Source organism: Scyliorhinus torazame, chromosome 18, assembly GCF_047496885.1.
Source record: "Scyliorhinus torazame isolate Kashiwa2021f chromosome 18, sScyTor2.1, whole genome shotgun sequence".
Classification (NCBI taxonomy): Eukaryota; Metazoa; Chordata; class Chondrichthyes; order Carcharhiniformes; family Scyliorhinidae; genus Scyliorhinus; species Scyliorhinus torazame.
Window position 1 is genome coordinate 49026301 of NC_092724.1, and position 25931 is coordinate 49052231.

A 25931-nucleotide genomic window follows, 5' to 3' on the forward strand; every position below is an offset into this window, starting at 1 on the left:
ATAAGGTATTTTTTTGATAGAAATTGCCAGCAGTTGAACTCTCGCTAAACCCAAACTCAAAGACTTGACACTGGCTGATCAGACCTGAAGCTAAATAACAGCTGCGTGGATAGTAAATTCTAAATACTTATGATAGGTACCCAGATAACAACTACTTGGTTCGCTGGATCAAGGACCAGATTCTATGAAAAATCAATTTAAAATAATTTTAGTTGTGCAGGACTAGATTTCTTATGGATTAACAAGGGCACGTATGATAAGAATGCAGATATTCAAGGTTATCTTTGAACTCATGGAACTGCATCAGTTATCTTACTGAATATATATTATGTTATTCTCCCCATCCCAACACCCGATAATATTTGTTACATTAATGACACCAGCGTTTCCTTGGTATAGCTGAATATTCTCAATAGCTTTCCAATTTTCATCTGTGCATCTAAATCACCTTGAAGTGAAGAGGGGCTTCGACTGGGTGAGAAGCTCAGATTTTCAAATTTAAAACCCGACCTCAACCCATTTCAAATCCTCCCATTTTCAGTTTTAATAATAACAGGCATGATTAGCTGTCCAAGCTACTGCAAGCCTCCATTTTACAGCTATTTTATTTTTAATCCTTTTCAGCCAGGATTCCAGGGCCTTAGAAGCCCAGAAGTTAAAAGGAGGAGAGAAGGGTTGCACTCATGAGATAATTGTCTTTACAGCACTGCTTGTGGGCCAGGAGAAGCAGAAGGAGTTTGCCCCTGGCCCAATGATCTTACCCATTTCCAGCTCCACAATTACTGAGTTTTCTTACCCACCCCACCCTTCCCAATTATAAATCCCCCATGAGTTAACCATAATCTCTCCCTGCTTCCCTTCCTGCTCACTACCCTTCGAATGAGACATTGTACTCATGGTTTTCATGCCAGACAAGCGGGTAACCTATAAATCAGCATGGTTGTTGGCCAAGGAACCTGCAGCAAAAAAATTAAAACATCCTGGAGTCAATATCTGGGAACGTTCATGAAACCTGTCCGTCCAGATTTCCTGTCCAGATCTCCTCTACACGCCCCAGGTCAAACTCCCTTCCTGGTAAATATTAACTTCGAAGAGACCCCCATTCACCTGAAATCCAAACACGACTGGCGGGATCTTCCAGACCCCACGGCGTGTTTTCCAGCAGCAGAGGAGGCTCACCATTGGCTGCCCACGGGATCCTCCAGTTCCATTGATGCCAACGTCGACTCATTTAGGTGGGGGGAGGGGTGGGGGTGGGGGTCACCTCGGTAGGACCGGAAGATCCCACCGGTGAGAACGGACGGAAAATCCGTCCCACAGTGTCATTAACGCCTATCTACTCACATATCTTGTCATCTCTCGGACTGCTTTCTATCTCGGTAATGCCCTTCATGTTGGTGTTTGCTCCATACCTGAGTCTCTCAATGTAAACAATTGCTGTGACATGGATGTTTTTACCTTTTTTTTCTTCTCAACTGAGTGTGCTGCACTTCCTTGCAACCTTCGAAAAAAGCCATTAAGCTCGACGATGCTGTCCTTTTTTGATAGATTGCAGGTCACCAAAATTGTATTCTCACTATGTCTTTCATTCCCTTCTCGCTGCAGAAATGCATCTAATTGCTGATTTCACTTATACTGACCATAAATGTTCCGCTGTGTTACACAAGTGAATTCCAATTTGGATGAAAAGTTTCCACCTGACTGACCATCTCACTTCAAACTTCCAAATTTTGTAGTTCAGGTGAAAGTGACAAAATAGAAGCGACAGCATAGTTTTTTCTACAGCGAGAGAGCTCAAGGTCTCAGTACTGCAAGGAAGGCTTTATAGGTACTGGGGGGTGTGGGGGTGGGGGGAGCTTGTTAGCTGACAGTGGCAGCAAATTGAGCGGCAAGATTGCAACATGCGTATGTACAGAAAATTGCATTTGGCCACAAGTCCATCAAACAGTTATCTTCATGTAACTTCCTTAAAGCCCCACGGGAAAAGGAGAGGGTGGATCCTGTCAAATGAGATTTGCTGAGCAGGTTGCCAAAGGCAGAATACCTCTTCGCCAGAACTTTCAGACAAACACCAAGACGTAGCTTGGCTGATTCTGACAAAGGCCCTCCCCATCAGTTCTTTCCTACACGCTTGCAATCTCATCCCCGCCACATGTTACCCTCGAGGGACTGCAGTGGGAAAGAGACTGCCCTTCAGGAATGTGTCTTTACAAAGAAGGTCTGGAAAGAGATGTGCTTATTTCTGTTGAGGGTCATCTCGAGCAGCTCCGTGGTGCACTCAGTGCTCTACGGCTTGTTCCCAGGGATGTGCACTGAAATAAACATTAATTGTGGCTGGAGGGCCATCAAGTTGATTATAGACACGCTTTGACCTGCCCAAAACCTACTGGCCTTCCAGTGCAAAGAGTGGTGCATGACCGAGTGTTGCAGACTGGCACATTCAAAGGTCCAGGACTATGTGCTAATGATGCAGTAAAGCTTGAAGATAGTCACAGCAAAGGCACAATGGGGAAAGGTCGCTGTCTGAGGCCTTACATCATAAAGTAGTGAGTGCTGTAAACTGGGTAAAACCGCTCGGGTTGTTTGCTTGACGTAATGAATCTTGTAAATATTAACTATAGTTGTAAATGTAATGAATAATGTACAATATTGGAGGAAACTGAATTGGTCTGTGTCTAATATAATGCCAAGTTTCAACAGTCATATAATATACTTCCAATAAATGTTAAGAACCAAGTGTATTTTTGGATCAAAACCATCTGAAGAGGGTGACCTAACGTTTGCCCACAACCGGTGCGCAGGCCTTATTGCCATGAAGTCGGTCAGGAAAAGAGAGAGATTGACTCATTCAGGCATTACAATGACCTTTAGAAAGACTGTTAGGGGAGGAAGAAAATGGGAGGCAGGGGTGGGTATGATAACTGGATGGAAGGCAATGCCAGGTCGGTACTGTGAGGAGGGTTAGATAAATGGTAGGTGGTTTTGGTGGGGAGGAGAGCAAACATTGAGTGGCAGAAACCCACTGGTAGAGCCCGGAAAAGAGCTCCTCTGTAGCTTGGTTCAACTGGTTCCACTGAAGAAAAAGGTTTCCTCATGGAGAAGCTGCTTCTACTGGTCCCTTTAGGCCACTGGAGCACAGGACAAATGAGTCTGAGCTTATGCCTGTCTTTAAAAAAAATTAATTTTGAGATCAGGATCATAAAACAGATATTTCATCACCTGCTTCAGATGGCCTCCCAGGCAGCTAAATATCGGCATTCCAACATCACCTTACTTTGGCAAATTGAGCGCTGGGCATACGCCCCTGAAGCTGGTAGCCCATGCACCCAAGACGTGTGCCAATTTCCTGACTGCACACTTAGGGCATGGTTCTCCCAAAAGGGAACAAAGTATCATAGCGAGCAGATTTCACTCACAGTGAAACACATGACTATTCAACGCGACCCGCGTTGAATAAGGGTCTGAACGGGGAACGCGCAGCTGAGGACGCACATAGCCCCCTTTGTACAGTGGGGGAGCTCCGCTCATCGGAACTCCCCATTGTAGTGAGAGATTGGTACAAAGTTAAAAATGATCTCCTCGGTCCCCAAAACGATTCCTGACCTTCCGCACAACCGCAACACAGTATAGGAGAGTCCCCGGCACCCGGCCAACACCCACATCGACCAACCCTGGCCCGATCACTCGCGCACACAGTGCCAGCTTGCCACCTTGGTAGTGTCAGCCTGGCACCGTGTCAGTCCCACCTGGGTGCCAGCATGGCACTGCCAGGGTGCAAGGCTGGCACTACCAGGATGCCCAGGTGCACAGCAGTGCCAGTGCACCACCCTGCCAAAAGGACATGCAGCTGGGGGCCTCCAATCCCCTTAGAAACCCCGACGAATATAATTCCGTCCCCGTTTGTGGGGACCAATACCAAACGGCGCTTGCCCGAGGTCCCTGAGATGAAGGGGTTGAATCCCAAAGCCTCAGGTACCTCAGGAATCTGCACATTAGAGTGAGGCTTATATATGCTCTAATATGCAGATATGCCAAAACGTGACCCCACTCGATTCACGGGTCCCACAAAACGTGATCCCACTTACTGTAACGACTCGATGATTTTACGCTGATCACGGCGGGATTCACATCGCAGCGTCTCGCGGGATAGCGTTGAATCTCACGAGGCGTTGTGGGCCGGGTCGATCTCGGGAGTGAAGACACGCTGCAACGCGGTGAGTTTCGTTTCGGGCAGAGCGTGGCCATTGGAGCTCACCCTAATTCTTAGATGCAAAGATATTTTGAACGGATAAAGCAGCCTGTGCCGTGTTACATTCAGAATAATGTATGGCCGTGTTATGTGCAGGATAACGCAGTCTGGCAGTGTTTTCAGTAGGATGACTCAGTCTGGACCAGGATGTGCAGGATAACATAATCTGGGCAGTGTTATGTGCAGGATAACTGAGTCTGAACCAGTATATGCAGAATAATGCAAACTGGGCTTTGTTTCATGCAGGATAGTGCAGGCTGGGCTATGTTTCACGCAGGATAACTCAATCTGGAACAGTATTTACAGGGTAACACAGTCTGGGCTGTGTTTCGCGCAGGATAATGTAGTCTGGGTTGTGTTTCACACAGGAAAATGCCATCTGGGCCATGTTTCGCACAGGACAATGCAGGCTGGGCTGTGTTTTATCCAAAATAATGCAGTCTGTGTTGTGTTATATGAAAATGAATGAAATGAAGTGAATGAAAATGAAAATGAAATGAATGAAAATTGCTTATTGTCACAAGTAGGCTTCAAATGAAGTTATTGTGAAAAGCCCCTAGTCGCCACATTCCGCCGCCTGTTCGGGAAGGCTGTTACGGGAGGCTGTATACAGAATAACACAGTCTGGACTGTGTTTCATGCAGGATAACCCAGTTTGTGCAATGTTATGTGCAGGGTAACACGGTCTTAGTGGTGTTACACACAGGATAACACTGTCTGTATTGTATCACACCAAGGATAATATGCAGATTGGGATGGTTAGCCCAGAACAGTGACAGTCTGGACTGTGCGATGCGGTTTATGGAAAATAAAGCAAAGGTTGCAGTGTGTCAAATAAGCATGCAGATTTGAATGTCGTATATATAGAGTAATATACTTTTAAACACTTTTTCTCATTATTTAACAGTAGTTTTACAGAAGAAAAATTAAATATTTATGACAAATTTTACACTTTACAAGGTTAGTCACCCTGATTCAAATAAGACTCCGCTTATGATGTGTCTCTCAATAGTGGAGCCATAGCAAAACTCACCCAGCAACTAATGGATTTCTCGTAAGCTTTATAAGGGACATGGATGTTATTGGAAACGGTTCTGGAACTTTCCTTTTTCTGCACGTTTTTCATTTTAAATGTGGAAGCCCATCACAGAACCAATCGAGTCACCTTGCAAATTTCATCCTTCAATAAAGTTATTTTTGTGATAATTATGCCGAGCATGATCAGCGTAAAATCATCGAGTCGTTACAGTGCAGAAGGAGGCCATTCGGCCTATCAAGACTGACCGCCCCTCTGAAAGAAGACCCTACCTAGGCCCACTCCCCTGCCCTATCCGCATAACCAGACCTAACCAGGACATCTTTGGATACTAAGGGGCAATTTAGCTTGGCCAATCCACCTAACCTGCTGCACATCTTTGCACTGTGGGAGGAAACCGGATCATCTGGAGGAAACCCATGCAGGCGCAAGGAGAAAGTGCAAACTCCACACAGTCACCCAAGGCTGGAATCGAACCTAGGTCCCTGGTGCTGTGCGGCAGCAGTGCTGACCACTGTGCCATCCCAATGCCGCAATGCCAAATACTGGGAAATATTTCCCAATGCCAGCACCTAACTCTGCCACATCAGCTAAAGCAATAAGTCGTATGAAGAGAAAAGTCCCTCCATAACCCACTTCAGTTTAATATGTTCCTATTTCTCACATCAGCCCACCCTATGGCCTCTTTGAGAGAGTTTTTGGATCTAAATTTGAAGCAGTTTTATGTTTTGTGAGTCAATGCCCATTGGAAAGTGTGCTGAGCCTCATTGCACCACAGAAAACATTGTGCAAGCATTCCCCAAAAGCACTGACTCTGACAACACTTTAAGTCGATTGTAATCTCAGCCGAACTTACTGAGCGGGAGAGGCAGGATCCATCTGCATTTCTCAGCAATGTGATATTCTATTCTCAGTCCACTCCTCAGGTTTTTGCTTCTCTCCGCTGTGAATGCCATAGTTTAGACACTAAGGGCGTGATTTAACTAAACGAGGACAAAGTCCCATAGTGAGCGTGTTTCGCTGTGTGTTTTCGGGCGCTCGCAGTGCTGAGAAACACCCCGCTATTTAACGCGAGTTAGACAGGGGGCCTCAGCGGGCAATACGCAGCCGAGGCCTCACATAGCCGCGTTTTCTGCACTGAGAAGTCCTCAGTATAATGAGAGATCGGGGCACTATTTTTAAATGCCGTCCCGGTCTCTGGGCCCCTGACACGACCCCCAACCAACCCCCACCCAAGCCCCAACTCGCTATGAGGGGTCCCAAGGACCCCCTGCAGCCCCTCAATACCCACACAGGGCACCCTTGGCCAGATCGCCACCATGTGTAAAATGTCAGCTTGGCACCTAGACAGTGTCAACCTGGCACCCTGGCAGTGCCACCTGGGCACCTTGGCCGTGCCAGGCTGGCACCCAGGTGGCACTGTCAGGGTGCCAGGACAGCAGTGTCAGGGTGCCCAGGTGGCACCAACAGTGCCAGGGTACCACCTGCCCAAAGGGCATGCACATGGGGGCTTCCAATCCCCTGGGAGACCCGCACGAGTGCCTTTCCATCTCGCAACACGTTGCGAGCCGGGTAGGTCCCAGGAGCATCGTCTCCCGGCATCTATCGGCCACGTTACACCACGGCGTGTTGCTTTTCGGTGCAGCATGGCTGTTTGATCGCGCCCTAACATTTGACTTCTGAAACACTACTTCAAACCCAGAGTGTCTGCTCGCTGTAACGGGCCTATGCAAATTGAGATGTGAAGTCTCTAATCATTAGATTGTACATATCAGCAAATCATAGAATCATAGAATTTACAGTGCAGAAGGAGGCCATTCGGCCCATCGAGTCTGCACCGGCTCTTGGAAAGAGCACCCTACCCAAGGTCCACACCGCCACCCTATCCCCATAACCCAGTAACCCCACCCTACACTAAGGGCAATTTTGGACACTATGGGCAATTTAGCATGGCCAATCCACCTAACCCGCACATCTTTGGACTGTGGGAGGAAACCGGAACACCCGGAGGAAACCCGCGCACACACGGGGAGGATGTGCAGACTCCGCACAGACAGTGACCCAAGCCGGAATCGAACCTGGGACCCTGGAGCTGTGAAGCATTTGTGCTATCCACAATGCTACCGTGCTGCTGAGCAATGTTGAGCAGGCTGGATCTTTATTCACTCAGAGAAAGAAGACTGAGAAGATCCAATAGAGGATTTTAAGATTATGAAAGGACTTGATAGGATAGACATAGAGAAGAGGTTTCCACTTATTAGGCCATCAAAACAAAAGGACATAACTGTAAGAATGTCACTGATAAGTCGAATCGGAAATTCAGGAGAAACTTTACCCAATAGATTGGTTTGAATATGGAATCCCTACCACAAAGAGTAGTTGAGACAAGTAACAGACGTGCATTGAAGGGGAAGCTAGATAAATTCAAGAGGGAGAAAAGAATGAAAGATTATGCTGTTAGTTGTGGCCCAGTTGGTAACACTGTCACCTCTGAATTACAAAGATCTGGGTTAAAGTCCCACTCAAGGCTGACACTGCAGTGGAGCATGTGAGCAATGCTTCACCATTAAAGGTGCCATCTTTCATATGAGGCATTAAACCAAGGTCCCACCCGCCTGCTTGGGTGGATGTAAAAGATCTCGAGGTACTATTTCACTGAAGAGCCAGGGCAGTTATATCCCCAGTGTCCTGGCCAGTATTTATCCCTCAAACAACGGATAGGATTCTCCGGTCCCCCAGCGGCGTATTTCGTGGTCGTGAGCCATTCGCTGGCGCCGCTTGTCAATGGGATTTCCCATTGTAACCACCCAATGTTGCCACGAAACGTGCGGGCGGGAGTGCGCTGACAGCGGGGAAAGTAAATCACAATGAGCGGAGAATTCCAGCAAACATCACAACAAACAGATTATCTGACGATTATCACATTGCTGGTTTTGGGAGTTTGCTGCATCCTAATTGGCTACCATGTTTCCTACATTACAACAACGACTACACTTGATATCCACTGCTCATGAAAAGCTCTATTATAATTGCAATTTTCTCTGTCTCTTGTTAAGCTTTGGAAGAAAAAGTGATGGTGGAGTGTCATGTGAAGCATGAATACCAGCATAAGACCTGCTGGGCCGAAGGGCCTGTTTCTGATCTGAACATTCTGTATAATTTGTACAAAATTGGCAATCTCACTCAGAGAGACTGCTAGGTGACTGCTGTGGGCAAGGGGAACAGTCACGTTGGTGCAACCGAAGGCGTTGTTCTGAAGTTAAGAGGGCTGCTGTACCTTTCTGTTAACAAGATAACAATACTTATCGGCGTTTGACTCAGGAGAGTAACATGCCACTAGCAACCTGTTCCAGGCTGTCGTGAATTTGTAAAGAAACCTTCAATTAGAGACTTAAATTGACTTCTATTACCCACACTGCCTGTCTGTGGGGGTGGGAAGACAATTTTGCTTAGTTTTTCAGATACTGGGAAGGAAACCTATTTGTAGTGCACCCTTTAATGATGTAAAGGAGAACAGAAGAATGTATTGCTCACAGAGTAAAGCCAATATTCTATTGGCAATGTTGTTCAGATTTATAGAGGCTGAAGCTGAAGGTGCTAGGAGTCGCAATGCTTGTCACAGCCATTTACTTTTTAAAATTCGAAGGAGAAGTTATGGTGCTGGACACTTGGCGCTCTTATGTCAAACAAAACTGAGGTGTTCAACTGGAATTGTTAATATTCGGGAAGTCAAGACAGTCAGTTGTCTGCCAACATCAAGCTAAACCTTTATACTAAAAGCAAAATACTGCAGATGCTAGAAATCTGAAATAAAAACAGTAAGTGTTAAAAATTCAGCAGGTCTGGCAGCATCTGTGGGGAGAAACATGCATAGAAAATAGAAGCAAGACGAGGCCATTCGGCCCTTTGAGCCTGCTCCGCCATTCATTATGATCATGGCTGATCATCAAGTTCAATACCCCGCCTTCCCCCCCGATCGTTATATGTTAAAAATAAACTGTTTATGTTCAATAACACAAGCCTCAAGACCTGTCAATGAGATACAAAGAAACCTTGTCCGTGGAAGTAGAACATGATCAGTGATGATCAGTGGTGCTTACTTGAGTCACATAACAAAGTTGGATGCTCAACAAGGACAAATGCACATTTGTGGGAGCTGAGATTGACTTTCTAGAGCACTGAGAGACAGGGCTGGAGAAAAGCCTGCACATGACAACCATTCATGCATTTTTGACATGTCTAACATGAAAGAATTGGCCTAATTTCTTGGTAATACCTGCGTTTAGCATAAAATTATTTCTACATACAATGTACCCTCCGTAGAAGCTTTTGTGCAAAGATGCACAATGAGAATGGACAATTGCATTGTAAACAGTGGATTGGATTCTCCAGTAGGGTCAGTTTGTGATCCCATAGGAACTCACTAGCGTGCGATGCACGTTTCCATTGGGGGGCGCTATTCATTCAGTGATTCAGCCAGCACTGTGCCCACATGAATCGAGAACAATTCCCATTCCCGCTAACGTCTGATTCGATGGAACCGGAATTGGTGCTGGAGAGCCTGACAAAGCTGGAGCTGCTTATAAGCACTTCGCTCCCCACACATTCCCATTCCAGCCAAGAAGAGGGCACAATGGAGACCTGCTTTCTGCATTCCGGAAACTGAAGTGAAGTGAAGGGAAAGTGAAAAACAGAGTTAACGTTTTGAGTCCGTGACTCTTCTTCAGAGTTAAAGAGAGGGAGAAATGCAATGGATTTTTTTACTGTTTAAGAGGGGGATGAAGCAGGTGGCGCAAAGTAGAAGATGTGAACTCTGAGAGATTGATTAAAGATGTGTAGGGTACAAGACAGAGGAAGTTTTAATGGTAGTATTGAGGACGAAAGAATGTGCCAATAATGGAATAAAGGTAAGATAACAGAATGTGTTAATAACAGTGCTCAGAGAAAGCAAAATGTAAGAACAAGTGACAGGCGGCTCTGTGGGGAAGTGGCATTAGCATTGGGACAAAAATATGTTTGGATTACAAAAAAGGCGTCAAGATGGAAGAGAGAGTTCATGATCTGAAGTTGTTGAACTCAATGTTGAGTCCAGAAGGCTGTAAAAGTGCCTAAACAGAAGTTGAGATGCTGCTCCTCCAGTTTGTGTTGGGCTTTGCTGGAACATTGCAGCAGGTCGAGGACAGACATGTGGGTATGTGTGCAAGATGCTGAGTTGAAAAGACAAATGACCGGAAGGTTGGGGTCATGCTTGCGGTTCACCCAACCTGCATTCCGTCTCCCAATGGAGAGGAAACCGCAGTAAATACAACAAACCAAATTGAAGGAGATGCAAGTGAAATGCTGCTAAAGCTGAAAGGAGTGTTTGGGGCCTTGGATAGCGAGGAAGGAGGAGGTAAAGGGGCAGGTGTTGCACTTTCTGCGATTGCAAGGGCAGGTGCCATGGGAAGTGGATGAGGAGTTGGGAGTGATGGAGGAGGGAACCAGGGTGTCATGCAGAGAACAGGCCCCACGGAATGGGGGAGGGGGGCGGCAACGAGGATGGTGGGATAAGAGAAAGATGTGTCGTGGTGGTTTAAGTTGGATGAAATGACGGAGGATAATCCTTTGAATACGAAGACTGGTGGGGTGATAAGTGAGGACAAGGGGAACCCTATCATGGGGCGAAATTCTCCGTAATCGCCGCAATGTCCGCCAACCGGCGCCAAAAACGGCGCAAATCAGTCCGGCATCGCGCCGCCCCAAAGGTGCGGAATCTTCCACATCTTGAGCGGCCGAGCCCTAACCTTGAGGGGCTAGGCCCGCGCCGGACTGATTTCCGCCCCGCCATCTGGCGGGAAAGGCCTTTGGTGCCCGCCAGCTGGCGCGGAAATGACATTGACGGGCTGCGCATGCGCAGCAGCGTCAGCGGCCGCTCACGGCATCCCCGCGCATGCGCAGTGGAGAGGGTCTCGTCCGCCTCCGCCATGGTGGAGACCATGGCGAAGGCGGAAGGAAAAGAGTGCCCCCACGGCACAGGCCCGCCCGAGGATTGGTGGGCCCCGATCGCGGGCCAGGCCACCGTGGTGGCACCCCCCCGGCGCCAGATTGCCCCGCGCCCCCCCCAGGACCCCGGAGCCCGCCCGCGCCGCCTTGTCTCGCCAGTAAGAGAGGTGGTTTAATTCACGCCGGTGGGACAGGCATTCCAGCAGCAGGACTTCGGGCCATCCGGGCCGGAGAATCGCCGGGAGGGGGGCCCGCCAACCGGCGCGGCGCGATTCCCGCCCCCACCGAATATCCGGTGCCGGAGAATTCGGCAACCGGCGGGGGCGGGATTCACGCCAGCCCCTGGCGATTCTCCAACCCGGCGGGGTGTCGGCGAATCCCGCCCATGGTTCTGGGAGGGAGGGGAGGGGGTGAAGAGAGTGGTGCAGGAGATGGGGCATACGCAGCAGAGTGTCCTATCGAGCTAAATCTTTACACTGTTGAAAATGCACCAGTGTGAAGGTGAAACTCTATATGGGGCTCTGTTCACAAACTGACATCATAGCCTATTACCAGAACGTAATCTACACATCCAGCATGCATAAATGTGAAGCAAAAGCTGTGTACAGCCAGTCCTCAGACTTAAAATACATTTGGTTCCTGAAAACCCCATCATAAGTTGAAATGTCATAAGTCGGAACAGATTTTCCCATTGGAGCAATGGCATAAATGGGAGATTGATTCCTGAACCCTATTTTCACTGGCAAATTATGTTCCTTTTCCATCAACTTGTGGCTGTGACATCATAAACAGAGGCACAGAATCACCCTTCATTCAATGTTTTAGTGTTTTGGAGAGAAAAAAAACGTTTATGAGTGTGAAGTAGACACAACAGACATCTGGCTCACCAGTTTCCGTTGAGTCAGTTAGTTTTAAACTGGGACCTTTATCACATAAAGCTTGTGAGATCTTAGATATCTGAGAAACAATTTGCCCTTCCTGAGGTTGTGAAAGGTGGAGTGTAAAGGAACATAAAGGTAAAGACCAAGGGTTCACTGGCGTAGCGACGTAAAGTCAAAACCAATATTGCAAAGCCAAAAGCTGGTGTTAGCTTTTAAAATTTATCGTTCAAGAGACGTTCATCATAACTTGAATGTTGTAAAGTCAAGGACTGCCTGACCAATGACCTGTATTGGAAAATATTTTTTTAAATCATAACATCACCAGCGGGCGGCAGGGGTGGACGGTATAGTGGAGGGCGGGGGGGGGGGGGGGGGGGGGGGGAGTGGAGAGAAAACAAATTAATGTTTTGGATGTGACCCTAGACAGGAACAGGTATTGTTGTATTTCAGCACCGCTTCTGAACCATCTGATATGTTAACCTCCCTCTTCTCTTGCAGATCCCATTGACTGGCTTTGCATTTACTGTTTTAATTTCAGAAGTCCAATTCGTCATTATAACTGGCAAGCTACTGTACTTCTGGCTGAAGAGGAAGGGAACATTTTCTTAGGAATAACTCAAATATAAGCTGAAATCCTCTGAATCCATATCCCGCTGAGTCCCTTTGTGTTTTATAATTGTGTAAAATAATTTACAGTGTATTCTGCATATCAAATCCTCATGACTAACCTTGAGAAACAGAAAATGTTTAGTTTGCACATTCTGCTGTTAAACGCTACAATACCGTCAAGCCCGTCATTTATCATTTCAACTGTGGTATATCCAGTGTCTGTAATTATTAACTGTCACCCGTTCCTTTGTGCAGTTTGTTCACTCGGTTGCAATGCTAGATATATCTGATACAGAAAATAAGACGTTTCGGCTCAAATTAATAAGGTGTAGAAGTGAATCCTGCATTTTTCTTCCTCCTCCAATATTCTTCTCTCCTATTCCCAGTGTTCTAGAGGGGGGTTTAGTTCCACAGGTCCCGGTATGGATCTATATTGGGAGCATTAGCAGATGATCAAGCTGCAGAGGATTTAACCCTCACCCAGCATGCATCGATAATTAGAAAACTGACAATGCAGCAGGCGACCATTCTGCCCATCGTCTCTGATCTGGCTGAAAAGGTGTGTCAAACCCAATCCTACTTTGCAGCTTAGTCAGTAACCCTGTGGTTTATAGCATTCCAAGGGCATTTTTAAATTTTTTTAATGCAATGAGGTTTGCTGTTTCTACCACACGGCCAGGCTGTGAGCAGACTCCCACCACCCTCCACATGACAGACTTTCTCCTCAAATCCTGTCAAACTTTCTGCCAAATGCTTTAAATCTGTGCCCCCTGATTAGTGACCTCTCTGCTCAGGGAAATCCATCCTTTCTACCCACTCTGCCTAGGCCCCTCATAGTTTTAGACACTTCAATAAGATTTCCTCTCAGCCTCCCATTCAAATGAAAAGAAAATCCCAATCTATCCAATCTCTCCTCATCACTAACATTCTCCATGCCTGGAAATGACTGCATGAATCTCCTCTGCAGTGTGACTTCCGGTTGTGGCGATGCCGAGGTAGGTCGCACGTTCGGCAGCTCCCGCCGGGAACGGACTTTTGGGCTCTTCAGAGGGGCCCCAACGGCAATTGTTCGACGGCTTCCAGTGTGGGAAGGTGACAACAAGGTCCCCCCGACATTATATGGATTCGACCGGGAGTGGAGCGCTAAAAAGGTAATCCTGGTGCAGCAAAATGTGCGAGGGAGGAAAAGCAAGATGGTGGTGGGTGGAGACCAAGCAGCGTAGGCGCAGTGGTCGCAGGAGCAGCAGGAGTTTCTTAAACGCTGCTTTGAGGAGCTGAAGACAGAAATGCTGGCGCCCATGAAGGCGGCGATTGAGAAGCTTGTGGAGACCCAGAAGGCCCAAGGGGTGGCGATCAGGGAGGTGCAGCAAAAAGCTTTGGAGAACGAGGACGAGATCTTGGGCCTGGCGGTGAAGGTGGAGGCGCACGAGGCGCTGCACAAGAGGTGGGCGGAAAAATTCGAGGACCTGGAGAATAGGTCGAGGAGGAAGAATCTTCGGATTCTGGGTCTCTCTGAAGGAGTGGAGGGGCCCGATGCCGGGGCATATATGAGCACGATGCTCAATTCGCTGATGGGCGTGGGAGCTTTCCCGAGGCCCCTGGAGCTGGTTGGGGCTCATCAGGTCCTGTCAAGGAGACCCAAAGCCAACGAGCCGCCAAGGGCTGTAGTGGTGAGGTTCCACCGCTTTATGGACAGAGAGTGTGTCCTGAGATGGGACAAAAAAGAGCGGAGCAGCAGGTGGGAGATCCAAATTTATCAGGACTGGAGTGGGGATGTGGCTAGGAAGAGGGCTGGTTTCAACCGGGCTAAGGCGGTGCTCCATCGGAAGGGGGTGAAGTTCGGGATGCTGCAGCCAGCGCCATTGTGGGTCACGTTCCAGGATCGGCACCACTATTTTGAAACGCCTGATGAGGCATGGAACTTTATACAAACTGAAAAGTTGGACTCAAATTGAGGGTTTGTCGTGGGGGGATCTTTACCGCATTTGGGGAATGTTCTTTTTGTTTGAGTGCTGGGTGGGGATGGGTGAATTGATTTGATGTGGGGGCTGTGGGAGAGTGTGGGCGTTGGTGTTGGAAGGGCAGGGCCCCATGGAGGAAGAGGGGGGTGGAGGCCCGGGAATGGGGAGTTGGGGTAAGGCCGCAAAAACGAGCTGCGCCAGAGGGGGCGGGGCTGGCTCAGGCAAGCACGGGCTTTTTCCCTTTTTAGGGAAGGATGGGGGTGGGGCCGGGGGGAAAGGAGAGGAGTGCACACTGACTGCCATGGGCTGGGGGGGATTCTCACACTGGGAGGTCGATGGAATGGCGGGAGAGGCCGGGGTCAGCAGGTAAATAGGAAAAGGGATAGGGATGTCAGGCAGGAATTCAGGGAGCTAGGGTGGAAACTTAGATCGAGGACAATCAGAGTTATTATCTCTGGGTTGTTACCCGTGCCACGTGATAGCGAGACGAGGAATAGGGAGAGAGAGGAGTTGAACACATGGCTACAGGGATGGTGCAGGAGGGAGGGTTTCAGATTTCTGGATAATTGGGGCTCATTCTGGGGTCGGTGGAACCTCTACAAACGGGATGGTCTACACCTGGACCAGAGGGATACCAATATCCTGGGGGGGGAAATTTGCTAAAGCACTTCGGGAGGGTTTAAACTAATTCAGCAGGGGCATGGGAACCAGAATTGTAGCTCCAGTATACAGGAGGTTGAGGGTAGTGAGGTCATGAGTAAGGTTTCAAAGTTGCAGGAGTGTACCGGCAGGCAGGAAGGTGGTTTAAAGTGTGTCTTCTTCAATGCCAGGAGCATCCGGAATAAGGTGGGTGAACCTGCGGCATGGGTTGGTACCTGGGACTTCGATGTTGTGGCCATTTCGGAGACATGGGGCGCAATTCTCCACTCCCACGCCAGTTGGGAGAATCGCCTGGGCCGCCAAAATTTCTGGGGACGCCGGTCCGGCGCCCTCCCGCGATTCTCCCAAGCGACGGGAACGGCCCGGTTGAGTTTCGCGGGCCGGAGAATCGCCGGAGACACCCAAAATGGCGATTCTCTGGCACCCCCGCGATTCTGAGGCCCGGATGGGCCGAGCGGCCAGGCCAAAACGGCGGGTTCCCCCCGGCGCCGTCCACACCCGGTCGCTGCAGTCGTGGGCAGTGCGTGAACGCTGGGGGGGCGGCCTGTGGGGGGGGGCGAGGGAGGATCCTGCACCGTGCTTCACCTGGAATGTGGGGTGGCCCGCGATCGGTGCCCACTGATCGTTGGGCCGTCCTCTCTGAAGGAGGACCTCCTTCCTTCCGCGGCCCCGCAAGATCCGTCCCCCATCTTCTTGTGGGGCGGATTTGGACAGGACGGCAACCATGCATGCGCTGGTTGGCACCGGCCAACCCGCGGATGACGTCCGTTATGCGGCGCCGGCCGCGTCATCTATGCGTCGCCGCTTTTACGCGGGCGACAAGGCTTGGCGCGGGTAGATGACGCGGCCCCGATACTGGCCCATTCTCAGGGCCTTAATCGGACGGGACCAGGGCCGTTCCGCGCCGTCGTGAACCTCGCCGGCGTTCACGACGGCGCGGCCACTTCGACGTGGGAGTGGAGAATCGCGCCCATGGATAGAGCAGGGACAGGAATGGTTGTTGAAGGTGCCGGGGTTTAGATATTTCAGTAAGCTCAGGGAAGGTGGTAAAAGAGGGGGAGGGGTGGCATTGTTAGTCAAGGACAGTATTACGGTGGCAGAAAGGACGTTTGATGAGGACTCGTCTACTGAGGTAGTATGGGCTGAGGTTAGAAGCAGGAAAGGAGAGGTAACCCTGTTGGGGGTTTTCTATAGGCTTCCGAAAAGTTCCAGAGATGTAGAGGAAAGGATTGCAAAGATGATTCTGGATAGGAGCGAAAGCAACAGGGTAGTTGTTATGGGGGACTTTAACTTCCCAAATGTTGACTGGAAACGCTATAGTTCGAGTACTTTAGATGGGTCCGTTTTTGTCCAATGTGTGCAGGAGGGTTTCCTGACAAGATATGTAGATAGGCCAACGAGAGGCGAGGCCATATTGGATTTTGTACTGGGTAATGAATCAGGACAGGTGTTATATTTGGAGGTCGGTGAGCACTTTGGTGATAGTGACCACAATTCGATTACGTTTACTTCAGTGATGGAAAGGGATAGGTATATACCGCAGGGCAAAAGCTATATCTGGGGGAAAGGCAATTATGATGCGTTGAGGCAAGACTTAGGATGCATCGGATGGAGAGGGAAACTGCAGGGGATGGGCACAATGGAAATGTGGAGCTTGTTCAAGGAACAGCTACTGCGTGTCCTTGATAAGTATGTACCTGTCAGACAGGGAGGAAGTGGTCGAGCATAGAACATAGAACATAGGACAATACAGCGCAGTACAGGCCCTTCGGCCCACGATGTTGCACCGAAACAAAAGCCATCTAACCTACACTATGCCATTATCATCCATATGTTTATCCAATAAACTTTTAAATGCCCTCAATGTTGGCGAGTTCACTACTGTAGCAGGTAGGGCATTCCACGGCCTCACTACTCTTTGCGTAAAGAACCTACCTCTGACCTCTGTCCTATATCTATTACCCATCAGTTTAAAGTTATGTCCCCTCGTGCCAGCCATATCCATCCGCGGGAGAAGGCTCTCACTGTCCACCCTATCCAACCCCCTGAGCAAGGGAACCGTGGTTTACTAAAGCAGTCAAAACACTTGTCAAGAGGAAGAAGGAGGCTTATGTAAAGATGAGACATGAAGGTTCAGTTAGGGCGCTCGAGAGTTACAAGTTAGCTAGGATGGACCTAAAGAGAGAGCTAAGAAGAGCCAGGAGGGAACATGAGAAGTCTTTGGCAGGTAGGATCAAGGATAACCCTAAAGCTTTCTATAGATATGTCAGGAATAAACAAATGACTAGGGTAAGAGTAGGGCCAGTCAAGGACAGTAATGGGAAGTTGTGCTTGGTGTCCGAGGAGATAGGAGAGGTGCTAAATGAATATTTTTCATCAGTATTCACACAGGAAAAAGACAATGTTGTCGAGGAGAATACTGAGATTCAGGCTACTAGACTAGAACGGCTTGAGATTCATGAGGAGGTGTTAGCAGTTCTGGAAAGTGTGAAAATAGATAAGTCCCCTGGGCCTGATGGGATTTATCCTAGGATTCTCTGGGAAGCTAGGGAGGAGATTGCTGAGCCTTTGGCTTTGATCTTTAAGTCATCTTTGTCAACAGGAATAGTGCCAGAAGACTGGAGGATAGCAAATATTGTCCCCTTGTTCAAGAAGGGGAGTAGAGAAAACCCCGGTAACTATAGACCAGTGAGCCTTACTTCTGTTGTGGGCAAAATCTTGGAAAGGTTTATAAGAGATAGGAAATATAATCACGTGGAAAGGAATAATTTGATTAGAGATAGTCAACAGGGTTTTGTGAAGGGTAGGTCGTGCCTCACAAACCTTATTGAGTTCTTTGAGAAGGTGACCAAACAGGTGGATGAGGGTAAAGCAGTTGATGTGGTGTATATGGATTTCAGTAAAGAGTTTGATAAGGTTCCCCACAGTAGGCTACTGCAGAAAATATGGAGGCATGGGATTCAGGGTGATTTAGCAGTTTGGATCAGAAATTGGCTAGCTGGAAGAAGACAAAGGGTGGTGGTTGATGGGAAATGTTCAGACTGGCGTCCAGTTACTAATGGTGTACCACAAGGATCTGTTTTGGGGCCACTGCTGTTTGTCATTTTTATAAATGACCTGGAGGAGGGCATAGAAGGATGGGTGAGTAAATTTGCAGATTACACTAAAGTCGGTGGAGTTGTGGACAGTGCGGAAGGATGTTACAAGTTACAGAGGGACATAGATAAGCTGCAGCGCTGGGCTGAGAGGTGGCAAATGGAGTTTAATGCAGAAAAGGGTGAGGTGATTCATTTAGGAAGGAATAACAGGAAGACAGACTACTGGGCCAATGGTAAGATTCTTGGCCGTGTGGATGAGCAGAGAGATCTCGGTGTCCATGTACATAGATCCCTGAAAGTTGCCATCCAGATTGAGAAGATTGTTAAGAAGGCGTACAGTGCGTTAGCTTTTATTGGTAGCGGGATTGGGTTTCGGAGCCATGAGGTCATGTTGCAGCTGTACAAAACTCTGGTGCGGCCGCATTTGGAGTATTGCGTGCAATTCTGGTCGCCGCATTGTAGGAAGGATGTGGAAGCATTGGAAAGGGTGCAGAGGAGATTTACCAGAATGTTGCCTGGTATGGAGGGAAGATCTTATGAGGAAAGGCTGAGGGACTTGAGGCTGTTTTCGTTAGAGAGAAGAAGGTTTAGAGGTGACTTAACTGAGGCATACAAGATGAGCAGAGGATTGGATAGGGTGGACAGTGAGAGCCTTCTTCCTCGGATGGTGATGTCTAGCACGAGGGGACACAGCTTTAATTTGAGGGGAGATAGATATAAGACAGATGTCAGAGGTAGGTTCTTTACTCAGAGAGTAGTAAGGGCGTGGAATGCCCTGCCTGCAACAGTAGTGGACTCGTCAACACTAAGGGCATTCAAATGGTCATTGGATAGACATATGGACGACAAAGGGAATAGTGTAGATGGGCTTTAGAGTGGTTTCACAGGTCGGCGCAACATTGAGGGCCGAAGGGCCTGTACTGCACTATAATGTTCTATGTTGTGTTCTTGTTTCTTTCTTTTTGTTGGGGGGGGGGGGGTTTTGTTGAAAATTTGTTGAAAAATTTGAATAAATATATATATTTTTTAAAAGAATCTCCTCTGCAGTCACGTCCTCTTGTAATAAAGGGACCAGAGTTGTATGCAATACTTTAGTTGTGGTCCAACTGGTGTTTTAGATAAGTCTAGCATAGCCTCTATGCTCTTATATTCAGTACCTCGGTTAAGAAAGGAAAATATCCCGTTTTCTAAACCACATTATCCACCTGTCCGGCTACATTCAGGAAATGCTGAACATGTGCTCCAAGTTCCTTTGCTCCACTACACTGCTCAGCATCCTATCATTTATTAATGCATGTCTTTACCTTGTTTTACCTCCCTGAACATTGCACAACACGCCTGAAATTCGCCAGCCGTTCTTTGGCGGCGAGATTCTCTGGTCCCAGTGCACCCCCGCGACGTGGGGTTTCCCGGTGGCGTGGGGTGGCTTCAATGAGAATTTCTATTGACAGCGGCGGGAGCAGAGAACCCCACCACAAGCGAACGGTGCACTGCCTCCCGCTGCTATGAAACATGCGGCTGACAGACTGGAGAATCCTGCCCCACATGTCTCTGGATTGAATTCCATTTACCACTTATCTGCTCATCTGACCAGTCCATTCATATCTTTCTGTGGTCTAGATTTTTCTTTCTCGCTATTAACTGCACAATCAGTATAATTTTCAAATCTCTTAATCATGTCCTTATATTGAAGTTTATATCAAAACAGCCTTCCAGTCACCATAACACCTGTTGACATTTATTTGCTTCCTGGCATTGGGCCAATGTTTGATCAACTTGCCACTTGCTCTTGGATGCCATGTGCTCATATATTTCTGACCCGGCTCCATTCTTTTTTTGGCCTGTTGCCATGTGGGACACTGAAAGAAAGGAAGAAAAGTACTGAAAATTATTGGTGCAATTCATGCACTTGTGATCCTGAGGTGGGAGGGAAGTAGGGAGACTTGGGTCTCATAGATGGGGCGAAGCAGAGGGAGTTTCAATCAGTATCTAAACACGCTACACCTAAACCATTGGTGTTCCATTCATCCTGCAAATGGTTTCACCTCTAGATTCACAAAACTTTACTTTCCCTGACATTGGAGAGCTTGGTGTTAAATCTGGGAGACTCAACTGGCTTTGGTAACCTTCTTCGAAGGAGAGAAACTTTTGGAAATCCTGTTCCCAGTCATTATCCAGCAACGACTTCTGCAAAGTGTGCATTTTTCTGTCCGCGTTGGGTAAAGATAGAATTGAACTTGGCTGCGATGCCTTCCATGTTTGCTTACACTGTCTCGATTTAGACATGAGGACTAGCCACCAGGATGTCACACTGGAGTGTGACTTGCTCCTGTGGCTTTTGATCTACACAACATCAAGACATCATCCTCAGGAATGGTCAGTGATTTAGCAGAAAGAGGAGAGAACAGATGGTGGTGTACTGATGCTCATACTTGACCTCTGTTTCCTCTATGTTTAAGAACTCCTCCTTCACCCCGTGCCATTTTGTGCTCAAGTTGGAAAAAAATGTATCCTGGGGTCTTTCAAGTTATGTTTTTGGATGATTTGTTTCTTATTTTATATTGGTTTCATTAATGGCGGAATCTGTGTGACACCTGGAGAAGGAGTGACTCATGAATATGTGACAGTTACAGTTTGATACGACACTGGTCTCCTTTCTTCCCAAGAGCCACACATCCTGGAGATTGAATTTATGGCATTAATTACCAGGTCGACTCTCAATAAAAAGCTCTCAGTGTAAATCTTTTCAATCTAATCTTGCAACTAAGTTCAGGAGTTCTTCCGCCAATAAAATGGTGTCAGTTAGCACCCTTTGAAAAAAAGAGTTGATGAATATTTAATGAGAAATGAGTTCAAGATTATGGGGCTGTGTGGTGATATTGAATGTCATGTAGAACAAAAGGCCTCTCGCCCTGTTGGGAACCAAGAAAATGCCAAGGTAGAAACTTTACACATTAAAAGCACAATACAGTTTGACAGCTTACGCTGCAGATTTGCTTTGTTAACAAGACGGCATTGTGGCCCAATGGTTAGCACTGCTGCCTCGCAGCGCCAGAGACCTAGGTTTAATTCCAGCCTCGGGTAGCTGTGGAATTTGTATGTTCTCCCCGTGTTTGCGTGGGTTTCCTCCAGATGCTCCAGTTTCCTCCCACAGTCCAAAGATATGCTGGTTAGGTGGATTGATTAGCTAAATTTTCCTTTAGTGTCAGAAAAGGTTAGGTTGGGTTATTGGGTTGCGAGGATAGGGGGGGGTCATGGGCCTAGGTAGGATGCTCTTTGAAAGGGTCGGTGCAGACATGATGGGCTGAATGGCCTCCTTCTACACCATAGGAATTCTATGAATTTTATGAAGCAGCTGGAGAGTTGGCCAAATGTTGGCGGAACCTGTCTCTTTGGGAATTGCATGAATTATCTACAATTTCTGACAGAGCATCTTGTACCTGACATCGGAACATTTGATTCTGATACCACAGATTCCCAGGAGTAGAAAAATATTATGATCCCGAGTGACTGGTTTGCTCCGTTTTGTTGAGTACAAAATGTTAACTGAAAAGAGAAGATAAAATAAATCAATAAATTATTTCATGCATGGCTCTCGTTAACAAAGCAATTTGATGGTTCACTCTCCTGGCTGCCCACTGTCACTGAGATATAAATTGCAGATGATAAAGTAGATTTTCAGAAGGTTTTGCTACCCATGCCATAGTTGACTCAGGACAAGATGGTGCTGGCATTTTTCTCCCTTGTCAGAACTCCTATTGATTACGTGGTGAGTGCATCAAATCTCAAGGACATCATATTAAACCAAAAAAAAGCCATTTGTTGCACAGTCTATTTGTTCCGTGGTACATTTGCAACTCTTTACAAACCATCTGCCCACAATTCAACTGCCAGCTCATCTACCCACCTCCGTTTACCCAGCTTGCCCGATCTTGTGAGAAAAGGAAGGTTGTGCGACATTCATAAAATACTTCAAAACATGAAATCTACATAGGTTCAACGAAACCTGGTCAACTGACGATTTTCAGTTGATCTTATATTTCCCTTGAGATCGATGTAACCTATTTTTCATTGTGAACTATTTAGTAGTATAATACTCTAGTTTGCCAGTACATAGTGTGGAAAATCGGTCTATGTGAAGCATGGCCATTTTCCTTTTTTTTTGCATTTAAAGAAACCTTTTTCCATTTTGCCTGTTTTTAACCACCAAATTCCTTTTTCCACAGAAACTGACATGGCGATCGAATCAACATGACATTGACATCTGCAGAATGAAAGGCAAAAACGAGGTACATCTGCAAACAAATTGGCATTATTTTAAGTTCAGCAACTGTGTCACTCTGTGCCTGAAGGGCAGTGTCTTCCATTTTTATTATCGCTGAATTATATTGTCAAACATGATTTATTAGCTGTCCGTGTAATTGGTTTTGCAATTAATTATTTCTAGTTCACTGATCAAAACAGGGGCATCTCAAAATTCAGGGAAATTCAATCTTCTAATTCTATTATACATATTTCCATGTCCGACTGACCTCACACTGGGTGGCTGCTGGAGAGTGGCCTGCATATCAATCTGCCTCGCTCTGTTCCCACACAAGACGCTGAGTTCAAATAAAGTCCGGGACCAATGGGATGTTGATTTGGGTCAGATTATCACATGTACAATAACTCTTAATTAACCCTTGAACTAGCTGACGTCTCTGCTGACTAACAAGACTGGAAAGAAACAGCCGCTTGGCAGTACAGAACTCGGAGACTACTGAAAAGAGACACATGCTGTTGAAGGTTTTCATCTTGCACTCATCAGGGCGAACATTAGAGCGTCAAATTTCAAACAATCGCAACAATTTAATTATTTTAATTGTTTGAAATTTGGCATTCCTGCCTTCATCCTGATGAGTGCAAGACAAAAAGCTTCGACAATGTGTGCCTCTTTTCAACAATGTGCAAGACAGCATCGGTTACAAACATGCCACTCGTGCATACTCTGGAAACGGCTAATCATGAAAAATTGCCAAAAACAAAATATTGCAAATGCGAGAAATCTGAAATGTAAAGAACCAGGAAATGCTGGAGCTGCCCAGAGACCAGCAGCATCCATGGAAAGGGAAAGGTAGGGAATGTTAAAGTTTCAGGTTTCAAGGCCCTTTGGCAGAATCAGAAGATTTTACAGATGAACAGTTTATCCAGAAACACATATTTCAAGTCCCAGTGTTTATCCCCCTCCAAAACGTGTTGTGTATCCTTCAAACAAAACTTTGATGCGGCATATTAGCACAGTGGTTAGCACTGTTGCTTCACAGCGCCAGGATCCCAGGTTTGATTCCCGGCTTGGGTCACTATCTGTGCGGAATCTGCACATTCCCCCACGTCTGCGTGGATTTCTTCCCACAAATCCCCAAAGGACGTGCTGTTAGGTAATTTTGACATTCTGAATTCTCCCTCTGTGTACCCGAACTGGCGCCGCAGTGTGGCGACTAGGGGCTTTTCACAGTAACATCTTTGCAATGTTAATGTAAGCCTACTTGTGACAATAAAGATTACTATTATGTGCTTGTAATTTAATGCAACCTAGATTTGGCTCCACCCTCCCCATCCTAGCTGCTTGAAAAATTACAGTTGAGGGACTGTTGCTGGGAGCTACATCCACTGCAGTCCAGAGAGGAAAGCAAAGTCAGATCTGTAGTCTTCTGGCTTAGCTCAAGAGGGAATAAAATAGCCTTGATGCTGCTTAAAATGGAATCCTTCTATGTTTCTAACAAGTGAGTGAGTAGTTTTTCAACGTGCAATTAATTATACAAAGCTTGGTGTGTCTGACAATGGCGCACAGGCTCAGTTGCATAGACTGTAGATGGAATACCACTTCAGGAAATTACTTGAAATAGTTTAAATAAAATATTTGCAACAGTAAGAAATACTGCTGGGAAAGTAAGATGTTTGGTCTCAAGTTTCTTTCTCAGTGCTAACTTAAGAGCAAATTTGTCCATTCATTGCTGCAAAACCCAACTGACGATTCTCCTTATAAGAGCCTTCACGAAGAGCGCCAGTGGATTATTTGGCCATGATGGCATCACAGCTGGGCTTTTTCTCATCCGATAGCCATGTTCCCAGCAAGGTTATTGGATAAGAATCGGGATTTTGAAACTTGGCTGTTTTTTGTCCCCCTCATTCGATCCAAGAGAGACTGAAGCCCATTCCACACCTGAGATCAGCTGACTTTGTGCAAGAAAAGGACTGACCCTTGGGCGTTTGAGATTGGCTCAGTACCACACTGGGTATTTTGATCATTATTCCTCTCGGGGAAGGCTAAGATTTAAACTGCGAACCATACTAATACTTATATTTATCGGACGCATTTCACAATGAAGTGCCTTGATGAGGTTTTACATAATTAATTGTTATGTAGTCAAACAAAATAATCATTTTTCACCAGCAATGTCCCAGAAGGAGCAATGGAATGAATAACCAATTAATCTGTTTTACAATGATAAGAGGAAGAAATATTAAACAGGACCGACTCCCTGCTCTGCCTCTAATAATACATCTTTTACTTCCACTTAGAACTATCATAGGAATGGCACATGTCATGTATAAAGGACAATACCTTTCACAATGTACCCACGCAACACTGGAGACTTAGCTTGGCTTTGTGAACTCGAAGCCCAGAGGGATTCAGTACCATTTACTTTGAGGCATGAATTCTACAAATTAGCCGAGCTGACGCTCTGTGTCGACAGTGTCTTGAAGGAATTTTAATTTAATTTAAGATTTAAAGAAGGAATCTAGATGAGGCCATTTAACCTGTAAAGCCTGCTTTTTCCACAGACCACATTCAATCATGGACCATAGCCACCCATTTAATCTTTGGGAAAGATCTGCATTATTACTGCCCAATCTTCCCCCAAATTATTCAAGCAGCAATTAACAATATTAAGCCATTTCCACATTTCTACTTTACAACCAGATGTTGTCCACTGATAACAAGGGCATGCAAGTTAAAGCACCTCCATCCAGCACAATCCCAGCAGTAAAGTACTTTATCAGTTCCCTTGGACTATTTGGTCACTTCCATCTGTATTTAACCTGATAACATCTAATTCATTTTCCAAACATTTTCACCAGGTTGGGTGTCCAAAGTCCAGCTGTCGGAAAACTGGAATTGTCTGAAAACCAGGGACATTAAAAAAAATATTCCATTTGATAATCAGTTAAATACAATTCAGACTTATTGTCCAAACACATGGACATTTCAGCTAGGTGCTAGTTCTTTGAGGCGTGCAGGACTGCTATTTAACTTTGCCGTGTTGTGGCATGCAATTATAATAATCGTTAGTGTCACATGTAGGCTTACATTAGCACTGCAATGAAGTTACTGTGTAAAGCCCCCAGTTGCCACACTACGGCGCCTGTTCGGGTATACTGAGGGAGAATTCAAAATGTCCAAATTACCTAACA

The 25931-nt window shown here is 46.7% G+C and overlaps 1 protein-coding gene across 2 annotated transcripts in view; it reads left to right on the plus strand.

Moving 5' to 3' along the window:
- sema6bb (sema domain, transmembrane domain (TM), and cytoplasmic domain, (semaphorin) 6Bb) overlaps positions 1-25931 on the plus strand; it is an 809283-nt gene that overhangs the window by 526498 nt on the left and 256854 nt on the right. For both annotated transcript variants that reach the window (XM_072482724.1, XM_072482723.1), the window contains one exon: positions 22703-22765. In XM_072482724.1, the coding sequence (XP_072338825.1) occupies positions 22703-22765 (63 nt within the window). The remainder of the gene's footprint in view (positions 1-22702; positions 22766-25931) is intronic.